At 51.0% G+C, this 16,934-nt stretch overlaps 1 protein-coding gene across 1 annotated transcript; it reads left to right on the top strand.

The window, feature by feature from the left end:
- The first annotated feature begins 78 nt into the window (after positions 1–78).
- On the top strand, positions 79–10,050 carry reep2 (receptor accessory protein 2). Its single transcript, XM_056600171.1, has 8 exons — positions 79–971; positions 3,146–3,218; positions 5,058–5,134; positions 5,623–5,743; positions 5,969–6,082; positions 7,337–7,520; positions 9,139–9,314; positions 9,972–10,050. The coding sequence occupies exons 1-8, from the start codon at positions 940–942 to the stop codon at positions 10,038–10,040; spliced, it is 846 nt and encodes a 281-aa protein (XP_056456146.1). The 5' UTR covers positions 79–939; the 3' UTR covers positions 10,041–10,050.
- The last annotated feature ends 6,884 nt before the right edge of the window (positions 10,051–16,934 follow it).

Here is a 16,934-nt window from a genome sequence, read left to right as displayed (position 1 = left end):
CTGTGCGCTTAAAATACTTCCCCGCTCCCTTTAACTTGCTGTGAATTACCATTGTCAAGACTTACCTGCAGGGCTTTTAAGTGGGTCACAGAAATGGGTAAACAATAAGGTACACTAACTCAAATGCCCATTATTGCTGTAATGTTAACCCTAACTCCTTAAGAAATCGATCATGGGTATTTAATTGGTATTTGATATTATTCATTGACGTATTGGGACATTTTTATGTATAATTATATTATACATAATAACCAATATGGAGAAATTTGGTTGATGCACCTGGATATATAAAGATATGGAGATCCATAAAGCTCTATATATTAAGTGTCTTAATTAGTTAATTAATTATAATCATAACCATTTGGCACTACATTAAATTAAGGCCAGTCCTAAATGAATGCATGTGGCCCTTTAAGGCAACGTCGCCTCGTTCTCACGACAACGGAACGCGATGCTCCAAATTAGCGTTATTGGCGCGAGAGAAGGTGGGACTTTCAGTTGCATTGGTTTAACGGCGTGAGCGGAGATGGTCTTCCGACACGAGGGAGATCCGTTTTACAACCTTTTTCGGCTGCTTTTGTCCAACATTTCGCCTACAAAAACATATTATTCCCCCATGTCGGTATTATTGTCGTTTCCTTAATCTTCCCACTCCGGTGAGGCACTAAACGGCCGTTAACAACAAACAGGAAACAAGGGACCGGAAATTGCTTTGCGATAAACGGGCGTTCCGCTATTATTCATGATCCTCTCCCTGCTTGCGACGTACTGCAGCAGTTCTCGTCCGCGTCCCACCTGACGGTCCACAGCAGCTTCCACCGCTCCAGGGGCGTGCAGGCCGGCTTCCTCAGCATCACAACACACGGTCGCGGAGGAATGGGGGCCACCTAGCTCGTTAGGCACCATTCTCACAGAGGAAAGCTCACCTCCAACTCCAACATGGTGTCGTGGATCATCTCGAGGATCGTAGTGTAAGTATGAACCCTCGGATCGTGTGTGTGTTTGTGTGTTTGTTATGACATCAAGCGGCGCTCCATCGACTGGGGCTGCATGTCGCTGCAGCTGCATAGCATATGCTTGGTGGTGATTGACATTTATTTAGGCTGTATGTCATCATGACACGGATTTCGTTTCTTTTTTCAAAGGGTTTTAGTTCCAGAGCGAGTGGATGAAGAGGGGCAGCACGCTATGGTAGTGATTCATAGTTCATGATCTGTGGTACAGCAACGTGGATGTCTGTCTAGGGTAGCTGGGGCGCTAGCCTGCTGGTCGGGTGAGGGGATGCGATACAGAACTACACTGCCATCTAAATGGACAAATGTCACTTGTTTATCACGCCATGCATCGCCAATATATCTCGGTTATCTGTCTGTACGTGGGGGATCTAATTTACCATAGGTGTGAGCGCATATGAGATGATGCATAGCAGGCATCGTGTGGTTGGGCCATGCTGTGGTTCAATATGATACTGGAACACCAGACGTGTTGGTCAGGTATGGGCTGTGCCTGTGACATAAGCACGGAAGAGACCCATTCAGCCTCATTACTGGACCTGCGTTGAACTCGGGAGGCTGGGATGTGATTCTTCCACCTGCACCCCTCGTGATGCCAGATGACTCGAGTCATCCTTCGCCATGTTTCCCTCTGCCTACGAAGGGATCGGGTTGTTTTGGTGATCTGTGAGCAACGTTGATGTCATCCCCCCTGGTCCTGATTGACCATGTTGCTCTGTCAATTAGTTTTGATTCGATTTAGACATTTCTAATGGGTTTAAACGTTGTGTTTCCAAAATATGTTAACACCCCTGGAAAGGCACAGTTGCTTGATATAATCTGTGTAATTCTATCTATCTATAGCTCTTATCACTCACTCACTTCGATAACACACTGTGTGTTCGGTAAGGTTTTTTTGGATCAGTTAAGGCTTAAGGTTCATGTGTGTCTGGAAGTCTAACGATGTGACTCGATGTGCTGCTTTCCATTAAGCCCATTTTCCTAATTTGACCTGATCAGAGTAACTCTCCCTCATCCAGGACACTCAATTCTCCCTTCTTTAACGGTAAACATTCCTGTGTTCTGACTGAAAGGCGTCTACAAACATGAGTCTACTCGAGTCCTCCAGTGAACTTGTGGGAGCCCAGTGTCTGGGCCGGCCGTCGGAGGGGGAGAGAGGAGGGGGAGAGAGGAGGGGGAGGACGAGGCTGGGAGAGCAGTCGGGTCGCGACGAGAGAGTCAGCCTCAAAGCGATGGCGGGTCTGGTGGTACGGGCCCGCGGGCCTGACACGCTCCCCTGACGGGCCGTGCCCTCTGCGGGGGCCAGGGCCTCGCTCAAAGGAGTCACGCGGGGTTCTGGTGGTCGGGCCTCGACGTACGCCGGCTGACTCGACCGGAGCATTGAGGAGACTGGCCCACGTTGTCGCTTCAAGGGGTAGGCTGAGGAAGTGATGAATCATGGCCACGATGGTATTCGGGTCATAACTTATTCAGCCTCCTCGGATGGTGTCATCGTGGGACCTGTGAAGGGGCCGGTGTGTCCTCATCTTTCCGCGCCATCGCACTATTCTGCATTCTGTCGCCTCTGCACAAATCTCCAGGAAGGCCCAGCCACATGCGCCCACCCACACCGTCTGTCTACAGCGTTGCTATCAGCGTGTGCCGCCACCCCACGGTGACGCACCTCGGGAGGCCTTCTGTGTGTCTTCCCTGTTCTATCTGGCTCGCTGCAGGCCCTTCCTGAACTGATTACACCGTGCTGCTGTGTGCTCAGCAGCTCGATAAGGCCACTTCCTCTGGCAGGGCGCAGGTCGCTGGAGTAACGGGCGTGCCGTCCCATTGGGGGAAGAAAGAGGGGAAAGAATCGAGGCCTAGTTCTCACTGAACGTTTGGAGAGGGACATTCACTTCAGGCATGCAGAGTAGTTCAGAGGCTGCATACAAATAAAACACAGCTTGGATGAAAACAGGCTAGTCCGGTGTCACGAGTTAACATCCAGGGGCCATCCAAGTTCTCTTTTCACAGGTTGACTGTTAATGTTAACAGCCCAAGGCTCCCCAACACATGACCTCTCTCTCTCTGTCTCTCTCTCTGTCTCTGTCTCTGTCTCTCTCTCTGTCTCTGTCTCTCTCTCTGTCTCTCTCTCTCCACAGCCTCGCCTTTGGGACTCTCTACCCCGCCTACTCCTCCTACAAGGCTGTCAAAACTAAGAATGTAAAAGAATATGTGAGTATCCTCTTCTGTGTGGTAACATGACACCTGGTTGACCACTACATAACCCGGTGGCTGCCTGTGACTCGGCCTCTGGTCAGACACTGATTTGCTTTGTACGCTATGTATCGCAGTTATTGTTTATGGTAATTGATAATAATGTCATCGAGCTGATGTTGTACATGACATGCCTTTTCATGCTATTGTTAAGTCATTTAAAAGTTTAATTCAATAGTGACATAATATGTATGCGTAGGGAAAGTATTATTGTATGCTTGGAATCGCATCTAGATGAGCATTTGTAATGCAAAGTTCAGGGGCGGAACCAAAAACCACCTGAACCGTAACGTGTCGTGATTTAATGAGATGAGCTTATGAGATTAGATCTGGAATGGATGGCAAGGGGAATCTCAATGTCGAGGGCCTGCAGACGCACAGGACACCCTCCTTCTAGCAGCGGAGATGGCAGCACGCTTCTGTTTCTGTTGTGGTGCTTTTAGGGTGATAGACGTTTGTGACGCCTCACTGAAGTTTGTTTTGTTTTGCATTTCAAAAACAAGTCCTGCTGTAATCATAAGGTTGTTAAAGGGTAGGAAAACCAAGTGTCTGTAGGAGAATCTCCTCGAAGAAGAAAAAATGCAATGCGAGGGAAAGATAATAAGAATGATGATAATGCATTGGGACATTGGGGCAAGGGGATTGGTTAAAACCCACGTTACACTTGATCGATTTAGGGAGCTCAGCCAATCAAACTACCATTTGGAGAATCGTTTATACAATAACTTAAAAAAACATAATACTCGGTGAGACCCAAACATAACAGGCTTCAACTGATTCAGGGTTAACTTTCCTCTTTATGGGAACTTGAGACGGGCCTTGCAGTAACGAGTGGTTCACCAGTGGGGGCGCTGTCTGGATGTATTTGTCTGGTTTGGCTCCCCATCCAGCCTGCATGGTCCATCTGTACCCGTGTGGGTCAAGGAAACCGATACTAGCAGGCAGGAACAGCTCTCGGACGGCCCGGAGAACTCTAGCAGAATGCAAAGTCGCCTTGCACTTCCTTTATTTCAGATGTAAAGTAGGGACCGGCAGGAGAGGCTATGGCGTCCTGCCCTGGCCCTGGCCCTGGCCCAGCCCCCCTCCCGGGACCACAGCCTCCTCCTGGAGGGTTACCATAGCAACCTCCTCTCAATGGCTGCGCTGGCAGGCGGCCGCGTGAAGGGGCGAATAAGTGAGGGGCGGATGCCATTTTTAGAGCGGCGGTTTGTCGGCCTTCTCCCGGTTTGTCTCGCAGAAAGGGTTAAGTGATTCAGCCGCGCCGGATTAAATGATTCATCTTCACCCCGGGGCGCGTTTCCCTCCCTTTATCCACCAGGAGATAGCAGACCTATCTGCAGCCAAAAGCATTTCTACGCTACAATATCTACGATGTAAGGCCGGCCCACGCCTCGCATCTGTGTAGCGGCGCCTTTTAGCCGTGGAACTGATTTGATAAACGTTGTATCGAATGCCCCCGGTCCCTCCACTCGCATTGTCTCAGAGAGCTCAGTCATGCACCATGATGCAATCAGAGTGCTCCACCACACAGGGTGTGCGTATGGCTGGACGTGGCCCAGTATGCACACATGAAGCCCCCCCCCCCCCACGTGACGGCCCACACGGGCCCCAGCCTGGTCTGCTGGGGGCCTGACCTGATTCCAGATTGTGTGTGTGTGTGTGTGTGTGTGTGTGTGTGTGTGTGTGTGTGTGTGTGTGTGTGTGTGTGTGTGTGTGTGTGTGTGTGTGTGTGTGTGTGTGTGTGTGTGTGTGTGTGTGTGTGTGTGTGTGTGTGTGTGTGTGTGTGTGTGTGTGCAGGTGAAGTGGATGATGTACTGGATAGTGTTTGCGCTCTTCTCGACGGCGGAGACGGTGACTGACCTGGTGCTGTCCTGGTGAGTCCGTAGGGCTGATCTGGGTTTGATGTTGATCAAGCATTTATTGTGATTACTTTGCCCAATATTAGGGTTTACTTTTTGCAATTTAGTCTTTGAACAAAATATTAACAATGCAATGAATAATCTGTGGAGCTGCAATATATTTAACCACTTTTTTTTTAGTTTATGTGATTATAATACATTTTTATTTATTAATTGCAACCTTTCACGATAAGATAATTCCGTAGGCCAAAATTGCCATTTAAATTATTATGCAAACCATATCCTAAACATATCCTAATCTATAGAAAAATAAAAAGCTTTCGGGAAAACATCAATGGAACCTTTTAAGTGATATTTATTGTTTTCTGTTCTCATTCCTGTCTGGTCTACTTCTCCTAGTGTTCTATCCATTACACAAAGTGGTTCTGGTCTAGTTTCCCTAGTGTTCTTACCGGTGTCTCCTCCCTCCTCTGACCCTATCCTGTCGGCCTTCTGGTCTCCAGGTTCCCGTTTTATTTTGAGCTGAAGATTGCCTTTGTCATCTGGCTCCTGTCCCCCTACACCAAAGGCTCCAGTGTCCTCTACCGCAAGTTCGTCCACCCCACCCTGTCCAACAAGGAGAAGGTACCCACTTCTACCTCATTGTTATTAATGCACCAGTCTAAGCTCAATATCTCAACCCATTCTGGGGCTTAGATAATGCCTTGAATAAAGTCTCCTCTCTGTCTGTTTATTTTCTTGTCTGTCTGTCTGTCTGTCTGTCTGTCTGTCTGTCTGTCTGTCTCGCTCTCTGACTCTGTCTGTCTGTCTCTCTGACCCTCTCTCTCTCTCTCTCTCTCCCCCTGGCAGGAGATAGACGAGTACATCACCCAGGCCAAAGACAAGAGCTACGAGACCATGATGCGCTTCGGCAAGAGGGGGCTCAACATCGCGGCGACCGCAGCCGTCACTGCGGCAACCAAGGTAAGCTGCACTCACCGCCCACCTGAGACGCACACTCCTCTGCCTCAGCCGTACCGGGGGGCTCGGGAGCTCCTTGATGAAGCTGTAGAGAGGATTGGAGGGCTCTGGTTTGAGTGTGATTAGGTAGAAATGGCTCAGCGATTCGTCGGCTCTTAGTGAGTGGAGTGCGATGTGAGGATGTTTTTCCAGTAGACTGCGTCGGCCTCTGCTGGAGCTGAGATGTTCGACCACTCTCGGCTCAATGCTGGCCCAGGGGCAGCACTTCCCTTAACCGTTAAGGGAAAACATCCCCCCAGTAAATCAGATTTGTGCTTTCATCTCGACAGGGGAGGGAGGGAGTGTCAATTTTTGTTGGCGTTGACGTTTTATCCTGCACCGCTATTCCGCTAGTTCTCTCGACAGCGAGCAAACTTGCCCACAGCGTCTTTTTAAGGAACAAAGTTTGATTCATGCAGAAGTCCCGACGCTGATCAGATTGTCGTGCCGGGCAGGAGCCCATTAGCGGAGCTAAGCTATCCTGCAGGACAACCATTGGGCGGTTTCACATCCCATCACAACTGCTGCACTCGGAGGTTTAGAGCCGTCTGCCAAGTATCCCAACCTCAGTGTACAACACTGTTGTGAACTCAAACCCTGACGACTGTTAATCGAGATTAGGTGTCATGAGCTTTCACTCTTTAAATTGGTTGCCCTCGATGACCTTTTATCATAGTGAGGTTTTGTTAGTGAGGTCCGTTTTGCAAAGGAAAACCGCGTTTGGGCTGAGGCAGTTAGAGATGTGTCCACGGTGTATGTATAGAGCGGCACTGGCCACATCCAGATTCAGAACATCACCTGCTACCTGAAAGTATAAGATACTACGTAGGGGGATGTTACCACGTTAGTCAGACGATGGTGACGTTAATCTTGCGGTTATCTTGTTCCTAAATGTTAGTTTATGCAGCATCGGCCGAAATTCAGTATGTCGTTGCCTGGCGTGTTCTCTGACTGGGGGGTCTCTGGGTGTGTTCAGGGCCAGGGGGGTCTCTCTGACTGGGGGGTCTCTGGGTGTGTTCAGGGCCAGGGGGTTCTCTCTGACTGGGGGGTCTCTGGGTGTGTTCAGGGCCAGGGGGGTCTCTCTGACTGGGCGGTCTCTGGGTGTGTTCAGGGCCAGGGGGGTCTCTCTGACTGGGGGGTCTCTGGGTGTGTTCAGGGCCAGGGGGCTCTCTCTGACTAGGGGTTCTCTCTGACTGGGGGGTCTCTGGGTGTGTTCAGGGCCAGGGGGTTCTCTCTGACAAGCTGCGGAGCTTCAGCATGCAGGACCTGACCATGATCAACGCGGACGACGACCTGGGGCTGCGCTCCACGGAGGCCCGCCCCCGACGGGACCCCCTGGAGGACGGGGGTTCAGGGGCCAGCACGCTGCCACGCACCCGCACCGCCAGCACCCGGCGGGAGAGTGAGTGGCACACACACACAGAGTGAACGCACTAACACGCACGCACACACAGAGTGAACGCACAAACACACACGCACACACACAGAGTGAACGCACAAACACGCACGCACACACGCAGTGATCACACACAGTGAACAAACACACACACAATGATCACACACAGTGAACAAACACACACGCAGTGATCACACACAGTGATCACACACACAGGCAGCGTAAGAACTCAGTTAACAAACACACACGCACATGCAGAGTTAGAACACTCACACGAACAAAGAGTGAGAACACACACACAGACCGACAAAGACAGACAGACACACAAGCGCGCACGTTTAGAGTGATAATACGTAGTTAACAAACGCACACGCAGAGTTAGCAGACTCGCACACGCGCGCAAATGAGCACACGTATGCAGACTGAGCACGCACACACACCCACACACGCACCCACACAGACGTGTAGAGTGAACACGCACACACAAACACACGGGTGGGGGGGGGGGATCGGAATGAACAGGGACTCGGCCCCACATGAGGAGTAATGTGTGGAGCCCCCAGAGAGCCCGGCCAGGACTCGCTCACCAGAGCTGGCGGTTTACATCAGAACCAGCGGGGGGGGGGGGGGCTTTAGGACGGGGTGCCAGTAGGACAGGGCGGGCGGCGAGCAGGGCTGTGGTCGGGCAGCCCGGCAGCGGTCATGTGATTTAGAGCTGCTGCAGAACGCCAGAGATGAAACGCTGGCTCAGGATGGGGGGGAGGGAGGGAGGGAGGGAGAGGGACCGAGCATGTGACTCCAGTGGGAGGAGAGGCCTCTTTGTGTCCGACGCTCCTCTGTGTGTGGGTCGCACACGCTGCGGTCTGAATACAGAGAGAGAAGGGAGCCATGAGGATCCTGTCAAAGGTGTGGTCTGATGTGTTACTGATGCAGATTAATACGAGTACTGAGGGAAGCTATTAATTGATATGTATGGTCACAATCATCAATAATACAAAGTTGTATTTCTAAATTTTTGGATTATTAATTAAAGTTTGTTTGAATTTATGCATGGGGTCAGGGAGGGGTTTGAACATCATCATGCTTTTTGCAGCCTGGCTGAAGCCACACCAAGCTCCATCGTAGATTGCCCGTTGGTCTGGGGAGGCTGCTGTCATTTTCTTCAGCACAAGAGGCGTGATCAACGGGCCTAGTTCAAACGACTCGGCACGCTATTGGCTGCTTGCCGTCGCTTCCCTGTCGTCATTGTGTTAAACCAGCCAATAGCGCGCCAGGGGGAAAAGCCAGCTTGATGATTGGCTCCCGCAAACGTATCAGAAAGAAATGTATTGCTCTTCTCCAGACCCTTCTGCGGGGCGAACTCAAGTCGTCGGCAGAACGGGCGGGGGGGTACCCAGTGTAGCTTCTTTGTGAAAAATCTAAAAGTGGAAAATAACATACAACAATATAGTTAATGCAGCGGCTTTCAAGGCCCGGGGTTAATTTATAAACCACATAAAGAGGGCTCGGGTACCGGCCATGCAGCAGAATCGACTGAGGTCACGAGCACGTTACCCAGGGGGGGTACGACCTCTCCCTGACCCCGCCCCACCGGTCTGACCCCCACGACCCCGTGTCCCCCCAGCCCGCTCCCTGTCCATGGTCGTCCCCGACGACGCCTCCTCGCTGCACGGCTCAGACCAGTCGGACACGCGGACGGAGCAGTCGGACGAGGACCCCACGGAGAAGCCCCCCAAGCGCGCCGCCGCCGCCACCACCGCCGCCAAGGTCGTCAAGAAGCCCGCCGCCAGCAAGACGGAGGTAGGAGCCCCCCCCCCCCGGGGTCAAACAACCCGTCATCCATCCCAATAGAGGATCAGTCTTTAGATCGCTAACCAGAGGTGTGATGGCGGAGGGGGTTGGGTCAGGGCGGCCAGCGTTACACAGCAGTCTGTTCCATGATGGTGTCGATCCGAGGCCGGGATCTGTACGCCTGTGATCTGTGATCTACTTCTGAAGGTATCGTCAATATCTCCAGAACGAGGCGTAGCTTCATGCCTTGCAGCCTCTTTAGAGGAACCTTGAGTCTGATGGTGAGCGGGCGTTTAATGACGCTGTCCCGCCCGTCTCCGCCCTTAAGTTCTGCTGTAACAAAGTTAGACCGAACCTGATCCATGCACAGTAACGGCCACGGCCACCAGAGGGCGCCAACGATGCGTGGATTTGTTTTGTACTGTCAACAGAATAATAAGTAGTAGTAATAATGTTTGCTGCCCCAAATAATAATCTGTTTGTCTGCAAGCAAACCCCCCCCCCCCCCCCCCCCCCCACAGTGGGCGATTCTGTGAATTATTTATAGGGAAAATGTCATCCCAAATTTGTAGCATATTTCCAGTTGTTGAGAACGACCTGATGAAATGCGAGTGTAACGGTCGACCAACACCTGCCCTCTGCCCCCCCCCCCCCCCCCCCCCCCAGACTCAGACCAAGGTGGTGAAGAAGACGACCAAGAAGAAGGTCGTGGCCGCTAGCGCCGAGACGCCCTGATTGGACCGGCGCGGCACTCAGCCCCCCCCCCCACAGTACCGCCTCACGGCCCCCCCCCCAACACCACCCACACACACACTCAACACACTCCCACACACCCACACGCACACACCTCCCACACACACTCGCAGGGGGGCAAAAGAATGCATTTCAGTTCTGATGTCGGAAACGCGTTTTATTTACGATGGAACCCCCCCCCCCCCTCCCTCCCTCCCTCCCTCCCTCCCTCCCTCCGCCGCTACCCAACGTCCACGCGGACACGGACGTGCAGAACACGCGTCTTCCCAAGATTACAAAACTCGTCGGGGGTGGGGGTAGGGGAAAGGTCTAGGGTCAAAGGTCAGATGTGGATCTTGGGTTGGGCTGGGGCAGAGCTAACATCCCATAAACTCACCCGCTCCTTCCACGGCTGCTTACGTCAGGCCGCTCATCGTCTCCCTGACTAAATGTTGTGTGTTTTGTTTAATCAGACTCTAATAATGGCCGTGGTGTTCATTCAGACCTTGTGGTTCGCTTCGTGTCGGCCCCCGGCCCCTGGCCCCCCTACAGCCCAGCTCCTGTCGTGGTCCGGCGGTCGGGCTCGAGGTGTCTGCAGGCTTAATCCTGACGTCACTCGCACGGAGCCTCCACTGCCCCAGGCGGTGACGCAGTGTTCGACACACCCTGGAGGGTCCTCAGCGCCGCGTGTATCGGTTGACCTCTGACCCCGGTCCCCAGGAGCACCACCCCCTCGGCCCCCTCCCATTCACCCCCAGACCCGCTGACTTCATGTGCGTCGTTGCTTTTCGAATTTGGAGTCTGTACCCCTCCTGGTGGCTCCACTCCGTCCCTGGAGTCCAGCCGATGAATAAACCAGAGCGTCTGCCCCTGGTCCCCCCGCTGACGCTGGGCGGCCGGCTCCGGGTCCCCCCGCTGACGCTGGGCGGCCGGCTCCGGGTCCCCCCGCTGACGATGGGCGGCCGGCTCCGGGTCCCCCCGCTGACGCTGGGCGGCCGGCTCCTGTCAGAGGAGGAACCCTCTCTTGAGCCGTGAGCACATTAGGATAGCGATAGCGGCACGCTCAAGCTTAAGTAGGCCAAGGTTGTGCTTACCTCCGACCCCGACCCCCCCTCCCCCCCACTCTCTCTCTCCATGTCTTCCCTGAGCTCACCCCGCCCCCCCCACACACACTCTTGTACCTGATGGAGTCCGTCTAACACATGTTAGTTCGGGGGTATTCAGCATCCTACCGCGCCCCCCTCCCCCCACCGTCCCTCCTCGGTTGGGCTCACTGTAACACTGCTACTTTCTTACTCTACTTGCATTTACCAAAACGTTAATGTGTAGCGCACTCTTAACTTGTGTTGACGCTAAGCTGAGTCGTCTGCTAATCGCATCACCGTATACCATGAGGACATGTGAAGCCTTTTATTTAATCTATTTATTTGTTTACTTGTTGTCGTCTCAGCCTCTCGGCACCGCCTCTCTCACCCGACCTGACGCCCTCGCTGACTGACCTCTGACCCCTGTAGGCCGTACCGTCGTGAACACGCCTCAAACGGCGCCGGCTGGCTGATGGACCATCCGTCGTTCTCTCTGCGGCCCCAAAGTGTGCTCAAACTGCCAGTGTGTCGTCGTGAGACATCAGACGGGGTCATGTCCTCGACGGAGGGCGTCTGCGTAGCCTGTGGTCCGATCTGGAGGAACACGGTCCGGTAGTGAGGTGGTCTGTGGTCTGATCTGGGGGTACACGGCCCGGTAGTGAGGCGTTCTGTGGTCCGGTAGTGAGGCGTCCTGTGGTCTGGTAGTGAGGCGTCCTGTGGTCTGGTAGTGAGGCGTTCTGTGGTCTCACCGGGGGTCGTCTTGGGACTGTCTGGTCAGGGCTCCAGGAGTCGGTCTCTGTAGCAGCACCGTGCCACCCTAGAGAAGGTGTTGATGGGCTGTGTGGGATTGGCCCCGACTCTGACCAATGTCTCCATTCCCCAGGATCAGAGGTAGTTCCAAATTAAATATTAAAATATTGTCTTGGTGTCCGTTCAGGACTGGTTTTGCGATGGGCATGGTTCTTTTAGGACTGGGAGTCATTTAAAGCATGTTGTGATTATTATTATAATAATATATATATTTTTCTTTCGGTGACTATTTTAAACCACAAGAGGGAGACAACCCATATCATTTCAGGGTAAATGATTTTACAGTCTGTAAATAGTAACTAACTGTACAAATGAGCTTGCTGGCCTTATTCTCTCCTTTCTCTTTACTTTATTTTATTTTTTAAAACCCGTTCATCTCAGTTCAGAATCTTTTTGTCGATCTGAAACTCGACAAACCGCGTTCTGACGCCTTTACGAGGTCTTTATCGGCGTTGTGAACAGGAACCACCGCGGCCAGAACTTCTGTTGCCGTCCGCTCCAACTGCATCTGTTTTACCCCCCCCCCCCCCCCCCCCCCCCGCGCCACACGGTCTATGCTGGTGATTTACTTTTTAAACGAGGCAAAGGGAGGACTTTCTGTTTTTAATTTGCTGAAGTTTGCACCGAGGCAGGAGAACGCTGCGACACCTCAACACCTCCGCTCCGAGGCGGAGCGTCACTCGTTACGTTGACTTTGGTTTATCTTCTGTGAGCCTTTTTAAACATGTGTTGCTGATTTGAGTTTATTTAATTTAAATGCATTGGGGACCGTGTTGTGCACGGGGACTTTGACAGAGAGAGGATATTCAACTTATTAAAGTGTATTGTTTGTGCCAATGCTAATAAAGTACACTCGTGCGCTGGGATAACGGTAGCTAACGCTGTAATTTACAGTTAACGAATCTCTACTAATAAAGGAAAGGAGAACTGTAATGCTCTGCGTGATTTCTTCCATCTGAAGCCTGAGTGGTGCATGGCTTGGTGATTGCCTCCGGATCTGAATGGTTATTTAGAGTGAGAATGCACTTTACACCAGAGGAATGGTTGGGTTAATCCTGCAAACACAATCACTACACCTTTTAAACCAAATCAAGTTTCTGGAATGGGTTTGGTTGCAGCTATAGTAAGACATTACAAGTGATTAATTTAGCATCCATTTGATGAGACAAGACTTTCTCTTCCAAACGTTGTCTGCTATCTGTATGCGGGTGTGGAAGAAGAACACTAATCAAAATTATAATTCCTAACGATGGCAGAAATGGATTTTTGCATGTAGAAAAGTATTTTAATGTCTTTTCAAGTTAAATAATGTCTTACCATTTCAATAACCTGGAAATAAACATCCTTCAAAACAATTCAGATTAAATGCATTTATACATTTCAAATGTGCTGCTTTATATGTATAGCATTGCTTGGTGAGCAGATCTGTTTAGAACTTAAACCAAGAATAGAAGTCTTTCTAACAGAATTATATAATTTTTTTTAACACTGCTGAATTCTGTTATTTCGCCACATAATGGCGCTGTCGCTTTAGGATAGAATGAGAAATGGCTTCCGAACGCAACGCATCGCTTCGCATGATCCTTCAGTGAGCGATGTTTAGGGCCAAGTTTCCCTGTTTCCTGGCCGCGGAGCAAGGTGTGTATTCACTTTAACAGATATCACTTGAATGAATCGTGTTGCATTGAGTTAAGTCTACCCAAATATGGATACAAGGATATTATATATTTTTTCACATTAGAAAAATAGAAAAATATTTAATTCATATACATAATAACGTTGGCTCTAAATGTTCATAGCATTGTTATCATAGATCTGACGTTTTAATTACAGCCGGTCCTTTACTTACCGGCCTGAGGCCCGGGTCGCCGGGAGCCATCGGAGCTGGGCAGCGTTCCTCTGCACGTGCGCTCGGAGCGACGCGTAACCGGAGCCCCTCGTCTGAGCGCTATGTTCTATGGCGGCTTACGTAACAAGTCAACGTAAGTGTGTGTGAGTGAGAGTGTGTGTGTGTGTGTGTGTGTGTGTGTGTGTTAAAACACATTCACAATCAGTGTTTACGTGTCCAGTCAGGGACAAGGGACTGGGTGTGTAGACTGTCTGGACCGACCTCAGAACTGTTTGTGGGCGACGCACCACACACACACACACACACACACACACACACACACACACACACACACACACACACACACACACACACACACACACACACACACAGAGGTCTCGGTGCAGATGTATCCCTGTGTACGTTAACATAGTGATTCCGTGCAAAGGGTCAATCCGATGTCAGTGCCTTCGCTGTTGCCCATGGCAACAGTACTTCCCATCACATAGGTAACGGTACACATCCGTGACATCGGCCTCCAGCGATCCGCACTGCTCTGTGATGGGGGTGTGTGTGTGTGTGTGTGGGGGGGGGGGGGTTGGAGCCAGGGTCTTGAAACAACTCCCTTACTATACCCTGCTGTTTGTGTGTGTGTTGGCGCGTTGTACTGTCAGGTTGAGGAAATGTATTTCAGGTAAACTGAGCTCCTTCCTATTGTTGCCTCCTGGTAGAAACACATATATATACATATATATATACACACGCTATACCTCCCTGCTCTTCCCTCACATCACTTTCTTCGTTTTCTCATCCTTTGCCATCCTTTCAGTGCGGTGTTGGGGAGAGATTGTAGGTATCCATGGCAACATGCGCGCGCGTGTGTGTGCGTGGGTGTGTGTGTGTGTGTGTGTGTGTGATAGAGAGAGAGATGGTGAAATGCATACAGCCTTGTGTCCGAGGCACAATAGGCTAATTACTGGAGCTTACCTCGCCGCTAATTAGCCGTCGCCGTGGTAATTCCATGGGTCAAGTGATCAGGACGATCGGCTCACCCTCCTGACTCATGCCCCCCCCCCCACCCCGATATCTTGGCTCCTCCCTCCTCCTCTGACATCGAGGTCACACTCCTCCTTAACCCCCTTCTCCTGCTCCTCTTCCTCTCCTCCTTCTTCCCTGACCTTTGACCTGGTCTCCTCCCCAGTCCCCCTCATGACCTTTGACCTGGTCTCCTCCAGCCCCCCTCATGGGCGTCTCGTACCCTGAGACCTCCTCTCTCAGGGTCCGGTCTAACCGCCATACAGGGGAAGCTAGAGCTCACAAGCATTCACACACACGCACGTACACACACACACACTAGACACACTACACACATAGACACTAGACACACTACACACATAGACACTAGACACACTACACACATAGACACTAGACACACTACACACATAGACACTAGACACACTACACACATAGACACTAGACACACTACACACATAGACACTAGACACACTACACACTAGACACACTACACACATAGACACTAGACACACTACACACATAGACACTAGACACACTACACACATAGACACTAGACACACTACACACATAGACACTAGACACACGTACACACATAGACACTAGACACACTACACACATAGACACTAGACACACTACACACATAGACACTAGACACACTACACACATAGACACTAGACACACAACACACATAGACACTAGACACACGTACACACATAGACACTAGACACACTACACACATAGACACTAGACACACTACACACATAGACACTAGACACACTACACACATAGACACTAGACACACTACACACATAGACACTAGACACACTACACACATAGACACTAGACACACTACACACATAGACACTAGACACACTACACACATAGACACTAGACACACTACACACATAGACACTAGACACACTACACACATAGACACTAGACACACTACACACATAGACACTAGACACACTACACACATAGACACTAGACACACTACACACATAGACACTAGACACACTACACACATAGACACTAGACACACTACACACATAGACACTAGACACACTACACACATAGACACTAGACACACTACACACATAGACACTAGACACACTACACACATAGACACTAGACACACTACACACATAGACACTAGACACACTACACACATAGACACTAGACACACGTACACATAGACACACACATGTACACAGCAATAAACACGTACACACACTGTACACATGTACACACTGTGCGTACACACTCTCACACTGTACACACTGTACCCTATTACACACACACACTGTGCACACACACACACACACTGTACACACACACACACTGTACACACACACACACTGTACATACACACACACACTGTACACGCCTCCTGACTTCCTGTGCTTGGCAGACTGCCAGCTGGCCGTCGCCGGGCGTGGGCTCTGACCTTCCAGAGGTGTTCAGCGGTCGGCCCTCCGTCGGCCCCGTACCTGGGAGCGATCCCACACACGACGGCACGGCTGGCCCCGAGTAAACAGACCCAAACGCTGCTCTTCTCATTTCTTTAGTTCGGTATTCGGCTCTTTATTCAATGGGCTGCTTACATAATTATTTGCTTCACTAAGAAAACGCAGGTTGAAGTTCTTTGATGTCCCGTCCTGTGTTCCAGTGTTGGTTTGAGATCGCTGTTGAGAGGACCGCTGAAGGAGGACACCTCCTTCAGCTGGGTCTCAGCCGTCCCCACCTCTCTGTCCCCCGTCCCTCCCCTCGTTTCATCTCCACCATCACCAGACCTCTGCAGCCTTTAACCGTGTTGAGGTCTGGACCGACCAGTGGGGAGAGGAGAGGAGAGGAGGCTGCAGGGGGATAAGGGGAGCCTCTTCAGACCGTCCACATACTCAAGCTCACTATGAATATTATTCTGGCCTTGGCCACCAAACTATTGATTTGTAATCCAGACCGCAGCCTTACAGCCCATTCACACCATCCTATTTACCTGACCTTTTTATTTTATTGTTCACCTACTTTGGCAATGAGTTGTAACTGGTCATTTAAAAATTGTGAAACATTTTGAGGAGAGAATCTGCGGGTTGGTGAGGGAGTCACATTCCACCGCGGAGGCCTTCATTTTTTTGTCGA

Source organism: Gadus chalcogrammus, chromosome 10 (assembly GCF_026213295.1).
Source record: "Gadus chalcogrammus isolate NIFS_2021 chromosome 10, NIFS_Gcha_1.0, whole genome shotgun sequence".
NCBI classification, from domain to species: domain Eukaryota; kingdom Metazoa; phylum Chordata; class Actinopteri; order Gadiformes; family Gadidae; genus Gadus; species Gadus chalcogrammus.
This window is presented reverse-complemented; position numbering and strand designations above follow the sequence as displayed.

What these genes read in the sequence shown, in the direction of transcription:
- reep2 (XM_056600171.1), top strand. Translation starts at nt 940, where the DNA reads ATGGTGTCGTGGATCATCTCGAGGATCGTAGT. An exon ending in CCGTCACTGCGGCAACCAAG is followed by an intron (nt 6,083 to 7,336) that starts GTAAGCTGCACT and finishes GGGTGTGTTCAG; the next exon opens with GGCCAGGGGGTTCTCTCTGA. An exon ending in CCGCCGCCAGCAAGACGGAG is followed by an intron (nt 9,315 to 9,971) that starts GTAGGAGCCCCC and finishes CCCCCCCCCCAG; the next exon opens with ACTCAGACCAAGGTGGTGAA.